This window comes from Diplotaxodon limnothrissa, linkage group LG14, assembly GCF_057381915.1.
Source record: "Diplotaxodon limnothrissa isolate DT_005_m linkage group LG14, D_limnothrissa_male_GT1.1, whole genome shotgun sequence".
In the NCBI taxonomy this organism is placed as follows: domain Eukaryota; kingdom Metazoa; phylum Chordata; class Actinopteri; order Cichliformes; family Cichlidae; genus Diplotaxodon; species Diplotaxodon limnothrissa.
The window spans coordinates 32,051,149-32,062,345 of NC_140609.1; the positions used below are offsets into that span (position 1 = coordinate 32,051,149).

The following is an 11,197-nucleotide window of genomic DNA, read 5'->3' on the forward strand; positions in this document are numbered from 1 at the left end:
TCAGAAGTCTTTATCCTCTGAAGATGAAATGAGCATGACCTCCCGGCTCTTAAAGTCCCACATGGCTGTAAGATGGAAGGCCATATTGGAGAAAACAACTAGATACTCAAACAGGGCAAAGAATGTGTAACCTGATAAAAGAAGAAACAGAGTACAGAAAAAATATAATTTGGTCAGAATATTGTGAATATTTGCATTACTGTAAATATGATGGTTGATGATTAATATTAATAAAGCAGCACACAATCCACACAGAAACATAAGGATGGGTTAAATACTCACTCCCTGATTCACAGTACATGTTGTGTTTCCAGTAAAAGAATCCAGCAAAAGCACAGAAACATACATTGAGAAGTAAGAAACGCACTTTCCAGTGGTGAGACTTGGCATCCTGTGAGGGCACAACAAAGTAAACAAATACTGAAATTGACTGTAATTCTACAAATGATATGGCAGTTTTTAAGTTCTAGTGCCTCATTTGCTATTTCTTACCTCAGGACTTAAGGAATATTTCTTAATAGATTTCCATAAACGGCAGGTTATCAACATGTAGATTAGAGAACTTACAATGAACAGGACAAAACCTTCCTTATGCACAACTAAGGAGCAAAAACACAAAGAGGAAGGGAAATTTGACCAACAAATGGGGAGAACTTGTGATAATATGTTATTAAACTTTACATAAATGCACCAACCACCAGTCATATCATACTTAGCACAACTGAAACTGCTTGTTTTTAATGTACAAGAATAGGTAATAGTATTATCAGTATTATTATTATTATAGTATTACACTATATTTGTGCAGACAAGGCCTGTACAGAAATGCAAACTAAATTCAGAATACTCACAGTAAGTTTCAGTGGATGATACGTATGTGAGCAACAAGAGTCCAATGTTTTCAGATATAGAAAAGCCCAGGTTTAAACAGCTGAGTAAACTCTCTGGAAACCTGGTAGCAAAGCGAGCCTTGTAAAACTTGAAGTAGGTAAAAGCCACCAGTAACCTTGGTGCTGAGTGTAGTCCAATGCAGAATCGCCAAATGTGGCACTCAGGACTTAAGCTGATAGAGGCACTTATAGATGGCAGGTAATTAGGAACCTAAACACACATCAAGAATTTTGTTTAGGTTAAAAATATATAATCAATACATAATAAGGTATTGCAACTACTACCATAGAACTAAACATACACATTACCTGGCAGTGTGTACCAGTGGCATCTTCAAAATGAAAAACAGAGGATATGAAGACACAAGTGATGAGCCCGAGCAGGGGTAGGCACACAGTCGCCAGAACACAGGTGGCGAAGGATACCCTAATAACCAGGGGTCTTTCATGCCCCAAAATATTTGAACTTTGTAGCATTTTAGATTGCGACAGCGGGAAAAGAAACAATCGTGTAAAGATGATCACATACGGGATATAACGCTCTTGGCATCTGTAGCTATGCTAGGTAAGAAGAAAATAGACTGGAGATGAGTAAACATGTCAAGTACATCCATAAGGTCAATATTTATCTTGAACCACTCGGGAACATTTCAGATTTAAAACATTCGCGTGAATTTACTGAACATGTAATGGCTAAATCCATCCTACCTTCACCCTGTTTACTGTTTGCCAGTGGTCTCTCCCAACAATACCTACGCTGTAACAATAATATTTAAGTATGCAGGGCGGTGGACGTGCATTTCTCAATCAGCTATCGTCGATCGCCTAAAACACTGCTCGGCTCATCCAGTCATTTTAAATTCCCGCATTTTAGGGGGTGTTTGTTTTGTTTGTTTTGTTGTTTGCATTACGCGACCTCAGATGAATGCTCCGATGAGATGATAACGGGCCTGCGGGTGTAGCATCCTTGTCGTGTAAAACGAGTAGGTGGGGACCACCAGCACCCGGAAGAGAAAGTCGAGGAGGACAGTGTTGTGATTGCTACAGCATATATATTTCGACATAATGCAAATTATGTATTATGTAATTATTATCTTTAAAAAAAAAAATCATTGGCCAGATTTAGCCCGAAGACAAGGAGCGAGAAATGTGTTATTATTTGTTTGTTAGTTGCCGGTAGCTCTCCGTGGTGCTGAATCACAGCAAACAGGGGACTGTTCTTATTATCATTAATTCGCCACCAAAACCCCATCAAAGATAATACACAACACCACCTTTAACTCGCCGTGTTTGTGCAAGGTGTACACGTGGTCGTATCAGCTGGATTCGTTCTGTCCCGCCCCTTCCTGAGCGCTTGTTGGGCTTGTACAGCACCGGATTACATCGCTGCTGACTTCCCCCATCGGTGTGTTTTTGTAAAGACTATTTTCGGCGAATAAAACGTGTTTGGGGACAGAGCAGTTCAAATGGTTCTCGGATGGAGGGCATTTGCTTCAGCAAGATGAAACAATGGCGAATGGCGAAGACTTTATTCCGCTGGCTGCTGTGTGTCGGTATTTTGCCGAGTAAGTTTACTTTCGTTTTATTTTCTGTTTACCTCGTATAATCTAAAACGATGTCGGTATGTCGATCAGTTTTGCGTTCCTATTTAGGTTGGTTTAATATCATATGAAAGGGAACTATATTAAAACTGTCCTAGCAGAGAAGAAAGCTTTAGATAACATTTTTCTATAAAGTGTGGTTGGACGTGTGATCCCAGTCATCTGTATTGCATTGCATCTATTATATTTTATAGAACATCCTTTTCACCTCATATTTCCTCTCCCCCTCAAGCTGTTTCCCGCAATCCGCAAACTTGTTGCCAGCTGTTTGGGGATTTTGCTGTCATCATAATCCTGTAGACCTTCTTTGCATCCAGCTCAGAGGCTTTATTGAAACAGGACTCGAGGTTAACATCTGGTTAGTCCAAATCCATTGTTGACACTGGGAATAAATTTAGTGCTATAAACTACGTTTCCTGTTGAAAACTCTTCCTGCTCGTTTCCTGATTGATGAGTGATTATTTTAATTAGATTTTATTTTAATGCGTGAATAATGGCTTCGTGCGTTTGACGAATATTTCCCAATACTTTGCCTCCAGGTTTAGGCTCATTTTTATTTGTTGTTTGTTCACTGGATTAATGTTGCATGTTGCACTCTATATACTGAGCTTTAGCAGCGAAAGTCACTGTTGGCACATGTTGGCAGATGTGTTTGGTCTATTTCTAGAGCCTTATAGAAGGGAAATATAGATTGCCATTGCCCTTTGTTCCCTACCACCATCTGCTGTACCATCCATATTTTGTCTCACATGCCCCACATGTTTTTCCCTTTTCTTGCAACCCTCTAAATCCACAGCACTGCCTTTGCTGTGCATGTCACTGGCTTGAAAATCTAATGATCCGTGATCACACCAGCATGCCTTTCATAGCAAACACATATTTTTCTCGATTAAAATGGAAATACATGAATACTGAAATGCATCACATGTTTTGTGTTAACATAGCTTTAAACTGTTTTGTTCCTTGCCCTAGCTTGTTGGTGTGCTCATGGAAGATATGCTCAGAAACTCCTAAAGGATTTGTTCACAAACTACACTAGCGCATTGAGGCCTGTAGAGGACACAAACACCATCCTGAATGTAACTCTACAGGTTACACTCTCCCAGATAATTGACATGGTAAACTCCCACAGTGCACATAACCGTATGAGTGAAATTGATCCATGCAGATACACATATATCTGTATTGCTGTTTTGTATTTTATTTTATTGTGTTTTATTTTTTATTTTTACTGTTTTAACTGTAATATTCCCCTTTTATGATCCCCTTTCTCAATATATTACAGGATGAGCGAAACCAAATTCTAACTGCATATTTATGGATACGGCAAGTGTGGTTTGATGCACACCTTAAATGGAATAAAGATGATTATGACGGCCTTGATACCATCCGCATACCGGGTAGTTATGTATGGAGACCTGATATAGTTCTCTATAACAGGTAGGTTGGATGGGCATAGAGTTCACAAATTCAATACTGTATGACGACATTCTGCCCAATATGAAATACACAAGCTAAACATGCTTTGAAGCTGTCATTTGTAGGTGTACAGGCCTATGCCGACTGCTTCTTATAGTCCAATAATGCAGCATATACAACAGTCTAGGCAACTATAAAAACAAAACCATAAAATTTGAATTTTAGAAAAGTGATTGAAAGTGCAAGAAAGTATTAGGTAAGTAGGTGTAAAGTAATTCCATATAATGATGCCTCCCATGGTTTAAAAGTGTCATTGAAACTAAAGGATGCTGAAACATTAAACATAATCATGTTATATTATTGAAAAGCAATAAAAACAGACACGATCCTTACCTAGTGTACTTGTGCCTTTCCAGTTTGAAACTAATCAAAGCTGTTTTTGTAAAAGACCTATTCAAAATTTGCTCCTAGTATGAATTTACAGTGTTGTTGAACATTGTTTTTTCAGCAATGATTTCTTTGTTTTTTAGCGCAGATGATCATTTCACTGGTCCCATGGACACCAATGTGGTGATTCGACATGATGGACAGATAATGTGGGATTCTCCAGCAATCACTAAGAGCTCATGCAAAGTGGATGTGTCTTTCTTCCCCTTTGATGCTCAGCAATGCCGGTTCACCTACGGCTCCTGGACCTACAACGGTAACCAGCTTGACATCCTTAATGCAATGGAGAGTGCTGACCTGGCTGACCTGGTGGAAAACGTTGAGTGGGAGGTGCTTGATATGCCAGCTAAGAAGAGCATTGTTCTTTATGGTTGCTGTGCTGACCCATACCCAGATGTGACCTACACACTGAAACTTAAGAGGAAAGCATCCTTCTATGTCTTCAACCTGCTCATACCATGTGTGATGATCTCTTTTCTGGCACCACTTGGTTTCTACCTTCCTGCTGACTCTGGAGAGAAGGTGTCATTGGGTGTCACAGTGATGCTGGCACTCACTGTCTTTCAGTTACTGGTTGCAGAGATCATGCCCCCCTCTGAGAATGTACCACTAATTGGTAAGAATCAAATCCCAGTATGCGTGATAGTAATGCACTACAAATCTGTTCACAGATTTTCTCATCTTATTTCCTTCCACAGGAAAATATTACATTGCAACAATGACAATGATTACAGCCTCCACTGCTCTGACCATATTTGTCATGAACATACACCACTGTGGCCCTGATGCCAAGCCTGTTCCCAAATGGGCCAAGAAAGTCATTCTGCAGTACATGGCCAGAATGTGCTTTGTGTATGAAGTTGGGGAGAACTGCATGTCACCTCAGCCAGAGAAACAGGAGCCTCCTCCTGTACAGAACACCAACTGCACCATGAATGGTCAGGCGGGACCGGGCAGAGAGGACTGCATCTTCAGAATGGAGAGAGGACAAGAGATAGTGGGACCTATGCCCACAGAGGAAAAAGAAGACATGGATCAGATGCTGTCTCCTATAGGCTCAATCGGGAAGAACCCTACTAGCAACTACAGCTCTTGGAAGAATGGCATTTTTGCAAGCCTGGACTGTGGTGACTCAGGGGAGGGGAGGAGATGCAGGAAGGGAGGAGTGAGTGATGGAGAGAAAAAAGACAGAGAGATTTCCTGCAGCATCCAAAGCAATGAAACACAGCTCTTGCGTAACATAGAGTATATAGCCAACTGCCACAGAGATCAGAGGGCCACGCAGAAAAGGACTGGAGAGTGGAAGAAGGTGGCCAAAGTTTTAGACCGCTTCTTCATGTGGATTTTTTTCATTATGGTGTTTTTCATGAGCCTTCTCATCATGGGCAAAACCATATAACTGCAGACCTTTTCAGAAGGTTTGGTGACAGCATGAAATGCTGTTAATAGCATAAAGATTATTCCAGGTTAGGACAGGAATAATCCAGTATTATCAGATTCTGTAAAAGTTTCTCATATTTCCAGGAATGTTTGAGATTTCATCTCCTATTACAAACCTTTTTGTGAGTAGAATTAAATCTTTGATAAAGTTGTTGTTTATGGACTTTCTCCCCTTGCTATGTGAAAGTTATTCCACTCACCCAAGAAGTGGGAAGTTCTTTTGTCAAATCTATATATTTTATGATAATGATATTTTTTCAGTTGTTCACTATTGAGTTCTTCTTTTAAAAAATAAAATACAGATTAATTTCTATACAGCAACTTTTATTTCCCCTTTATTTAAGGTTTTCATAAACTAATATCAACAAGCAACAAATAAATATTATCCGCTGTTGCTTAAGAAATGTCTTATTGTTGCAGGAAAATTTAAAATGTCCACATTCCAGAAAAGAATCAATTAATTTACTGATACGAAACGAAATAGTGAAGTGATGAAATAAACATACAGATCATTTAAGCAGCAAAAACTGTTACTTGCAGTTTCCTTGAATACTTAATTAGCCACTTGAGACTGACTGTTGAAAAACACAACTTTTGAGCAGAAATAAACATGTTTTCGTCCTGGTTCATAAACCATTTAAGTCTCTATGGGAAAAATTCCCATTTACAGGGTGATTTATTATATATTTGAATTATTTCTTATTATTTTATGGCTCACCCATTTAAAATGCACTGTGACTTATGCAAGAGGTATTAAAGTGTTAAAGACGCATTGCTCACTTAATGAGACTGGGTATCTGCACTAATTAGCAGGTATCTGTAATGCAAGGTTAATTATAGATCTATGAATGAACCTAATGTTGTCACTTTTGTCTCCAAAAAGCCTAAATGGTAATGCCCATAATTTTCAAATAGAGGGTCCAAAATGGGACCTCACGAACCCGTGATGTGACAGTAACTTTTATATAGTGGTCATCATTGTCATGTCACAGAAAGAGGGTTTTTCATTCAAAACAGTCAGCACCTGAGGCTTTTTTGTGTGGAGCTTCTATATTCTCCCTGTTCTTGGGCGAACAGCTTGCTCCCTCAGTCCAAAGACACACGTGTCAGGTTGATTGCAGAGATTAAAATCAGCTGAATAGCCCTGTGATAGATTGGTGATGTGCCCAGGGTTTATCCCACCCCTCACTAAAATAGGCTCCAGCCCTCCTCCAACCCAAAATCTGACAAAGCAGTTAAATCAAAAGCAGTTACTATGGTTATGGTGGTGTCCTGAGAAAGTAAGGCCTCCAGTGAACCCTGAGAGGGTTCAATGCTCTTTTAATGCTTCACATGGCTTGTTTGACTAATTTATAAATCCATGAAAATATAACAGCTGGCATGGGTATAAAATAATTATACTAGCACAAGACCCTTTGATAGAAATTGTGTTACCAGTTTCTCTAAAACATATAACATGCTTATGATGATGCCACTAGTGTAACGCTTATGCATTAACTGTGAAATCTCATAGTTTGCAGCCATTAGCTTAGCTCTTGGTATAATCCCTCATCTATATGTTTTAGAGAGGGATAGCCCTCTTTAATCTCGACCAGAAAGGAAAATAGTCTGAATGCTTAGTCAGCAGTACTCTGTTCTAAACTGTTAGGAAATGCACTACAATGCAATGTCACATTAACAGAAGTAGAGAAGAATTACAGTAAAATGTCATGGGAAAATAATCTGTCCTGGATAATCCAGGTGCATGTGGCATGCAGAAAGACAAGGAAAGTATTTTAGGGGGATTACAATGGTACTTTCTTTCTTTTTTTTTTTTTAAATTCAGAAATATATTTCTGGTAAAAAATGTTTTCCTTCTATCTGATGGTCCTAATTTGAAGGTGTGAAAGACAACTCCTTGAACACAATGATGCCAAACAATACAGAACAGTGTTGATAATGGATTAGAATGAAGAACTGAATTGATTAAGTTGATCCAAACAGCCATTCACCAAGGAAATATTTTATCACTGGCATTTCTTATTATCTTTAGCCACACAGTAATCTTAGTTGGCTTTTATGAGTAAAATTAGTTAAAAAACTCTAAAAGCCTTTTGTTTTTAATAGGATATGACAAAGAAGCCTCAGAAGCTTCAGTTAGCGTTAGATGGAAAATAATAGTTGCAAGGGTACATAATAAACAACTGAAAATATATTCCCTATTGGTATATGTACAATACATTTTGTATTGTGATACTCTATTAAAGTAAAAAAAAAAAAAAACATTACTAACTTTTTGAGCATAAGTTTTGGGTTGTAAGTTATTAACAATGACTACACAGAAAAAAACCCACAAGCTTACTGAAAACAAATGCATTACTCAGCTCCAAATACATGCATAGTGATACTGATTATAAGGACATTTTTATTTATTTTATGCTCTGTCATAGATATTATTTTAATGGCTTTTCAGCAATCAATCAATAGAAGTGTGTAGGCCTGGCCCCACTTAAAAAAAAAGGTTGGTAGAAAACATTTAGATTTGAATACATGGGTGGGAGGAAAATTAATGCGTCACTCATTCTGATGTCTTGTCATTTTATGCTGTTGTTATTGTTATTGAGCTGTTGAAAGACTTTTCAAAAGGAACTGGAACTACAGTTAAAAGAAAAGGTTAATCTAAAATAGGTACCTTTTAGTTGCAACCACTGAAAACCTTACTTTATTTATTTATTTTGTACTAATGTGACCTTCAGGGTATTTAAAGGCGCCTATAAATAAAATGTATTATTATTAGTACTGTAAATTTAAGATAAAAAAATATTAGGATGGAGTCACTTTTCTTTTTAGTATTTCAGTAATTTTATGTCTTAATGATCTCGTTTGCATTCCATAAATTATTGGATTCAGATTAGCAGGGACAACATGAAATAAAACATATGCAATTTTCCTTAAGTCTGGGTAATTTGGGAAACGATGCAAAATAATTGTTAAAAATCCTGACCAGAGCATGATCAGATAAAGAACAAGGTGGCTTGCACATGTTTGCAGCGCTTTGTTATTTAAGTCTTTGTTTTTCTTAATCCAGCAAATGAGAGCAATTCTAAAATAGGTGGCAGCTATGCTTGCAATTGAACTAGTAAACAGCAGCACAGTGAAAAAGAGTCCATAGATGTTGTTTATGGACACGTCCTCACAAGAAAGCTTGAATAGTGATGCATTGTCACAGTAAGAATTTTGTATAGTGGATCTGCAGCGGGACAGCCTCACAGTAAGACCTATTAATATAGACACAAGCACTACTGACACCCCCCAGGCAGCTGCGGACAGCCCAACCACAGTTCTGGTTGTCATAATGGAACTATACCTTAAGGGGTGGCATATTGCCACATATCTATCAATTGCCATAATGATGAGGATCATATGTGAAGCCGATCCAAATGTGTGACTTTGAAAAGCCTGAACCACACACTGTTTGTAGGTGATAAACCGTTCGGTTGCCAAGATGTGAGCCATTAGCTGAGGCAGCAGGACTGTGTTACCTATGAGATCATTGACAGACAGGTTACAAAACAGAAAGTACATTGGCTGGTGCAAACTCTTCTGAGAAATGATAAGCAAAAGGACTCCAATGTTAGAAAAAAGCAGGGTGAAGTAAACAAAGAGCAGTAAGAAAAAGAGAGGATACGTTAACTGTGGAGAAATGTCAAAACCTTGGACCTCCAGAATATCGGTTGAAACTGTTTTGTTTTTTTCCATTCTCTTTACTTAATGGGAAACCTAAAAGAGAAAACACTGACAATGAAACATGATAAGTGTCCCAGTATGTTAAAGCTGAATGAACATACTTATTACACTTTTTTTTCTGCCTGGAAAAAAAATCAATAAAAATAAAATATGATTAAAAATGCTTCATGATAACAAAAAAAGAAAAACAAACACAAAATTAAATTAAATTACACTTTTAAAAACACATTACCTTCAATTGAAATATTCAGTAATCAAATTCTGTCTTGTTCTCTTGCATAAAAAAAAAACCCCTTTTTCATTCATTTTCAAATATGGTGTGTAAAACAACAACAACTAAAACTGACACCAATAAACCATAACCATAAACTAAGGAAAGTACCAACATTTTATAGTGAAAATGCAGATGTTTTGAAAAAAACAAAACAAAACAAAACAAAACAAAAAAATGCTCAACAAAACCTACAACAATGTGAAGTCACAGTGTTTTAAGCTGCTAGTGTTTTGCACCTTGGCTGTGGAGGAAGGAATCTAATCAGCAGCTACAGCTGAGTGACTTTTATATTCAGGGTGTAACATTTGATATGAATTTACTGGCTTCTCCATTTCAGCTACAGTTCTATATTTATCAAGGGCTCGTTATAGATTCCCACATGAATTAATATGGAGCTTGATATTTAATTTTTGTCTAGATGCAAGAATAAAAGCAAAACTTTTCCTGCCATACACTTCGAAAGAAGAAAAAAAAAAGTTAACAAGCACATTTTAAATTATTAACAAGAATGAGGACCATAAATAGTGGCCAGTGTGTATTATCTGTAGAAATTGTACTCTTTCCACTTTTCACTGTATGTTTGTGACCTGCACTCTACCTGCAGTCCTTCCAGACACATGAAGAAAGCAATGGGATATGGAAACAATGTGGACTTGTCCGCCATGGATTTATCATTACTACCAAGTGCAACTAAGTGTTATAGACATATCTGCTGACACAGCTTAACACACTTAATCAAACTAAAACAAAAAACAAAAAACAACCATTTAAGTTAGGCCTTATATTATATGGTGGTGCTGGACTTGCCACTGTTTTCCGGGACAGTTTCTCCTGCAGAGCTTTGGACTATGAGACTTTCCCTTTCTTTGAGTCACAGTTTCTTAAGGTCGGTTCATCAAATATATTTTACTGTGTTTTAATCTGCCGCCCTCCCGGCCCCGCTGGTGTTTATATCCAGGATTTCACAGACTTTTTATCCTCCATTATTAGATCAGCGATTTCATCCTGCATGTGGATGATCTTAGCTGTAGCATGGCCTCTGACTCTTTTAATTTTATTCAGCATGTCTCTGGTCCCACTCACGTTAAAGGCCACACCTTGGACCTCGTGTTTTCTCTTTGCTTAGACACAACTAATCTCTGTGTTAAGGATGTACAAGTGAGTGACCATTCTTGTGTTATTTTTAACCTTAGCTTCCCTCTGGAAACACCACCATCCAATCTCTTGTTCAATAAGTGGTTCATAAATCAGGATGTTGCCCTGAAGTTTTCTGATTTATGGATCCTCATGTGATCAGGGGCTGCACTGATGCTGATGTTGCTACGCTGTCAAAGTCTGTGTGGACAGAGGCATGAAAGGACCCAAAATGCAGACACAAACGTAGAGGCCAGGCTGAAACT

General features: G+C 37.9%; 3 protein-coding genes across 3 annotated transcripts; 1 reads left to right on the plus strand and 2 right to left on the minus strand.

Moving 5' to 3' along the window:
- LOC146619178 (acyltransferase PGAP2-like) lies at positions 1-1,367 on the minus strand. The gene is made up of 5 exons (XM_085371098.1): positions 1,200-1,367; positions 852-1,101; positions 493-599; positions 283-391; positions 1-131 (listed from the first exon to the last, which is right to left on the minus strand). Exons 1-5 carry the CDS (start codon positions 1,365-1,367, stop codon positions 1-3), a joined length of 765 nt encoding a protein of 254 aa, XP_085227224.1.
- A 1,000-nt stretch (positions 1,368-2,367) lies between these two features.
- Positions 2,368-5,756, plus strand: chrna10a (cholinergic receptor, nicotinic, alpha 10a). The gene is made up of 5 exons (XM_085370880.1): positions 2,368-2,455; positions 3,464-3,609; positions 3,777-3,931; positions 4,441-4,973; positions 5,056-5,756. The coding sequence occupies exons 1-5, from the start codon at positions 2,368-2,370 to the stop codon at positions 5,754-5,756; spliced, it is 1,623 nt and encodes a 540-aa protein (XP_085227006.1).
- A 2,843-nt stretch (positions 5,757-8,599) lies between these two features.
- On the minus strand, positions 8,600-9,535 carry LOC146619180 (olfactory receptor 52N5-like). Its single transcript, XM_085370296.1, has one exon. It carries the CDS (start codon positions 9,533-9,535, stop codon positions 8,600-8,602), a length of 936 nt encoding a protein of 311 aa, XP_085226422.1.
- Between the last annotated feature and the right edge of the window lie 1,662 nt (positions 9,536-11,197).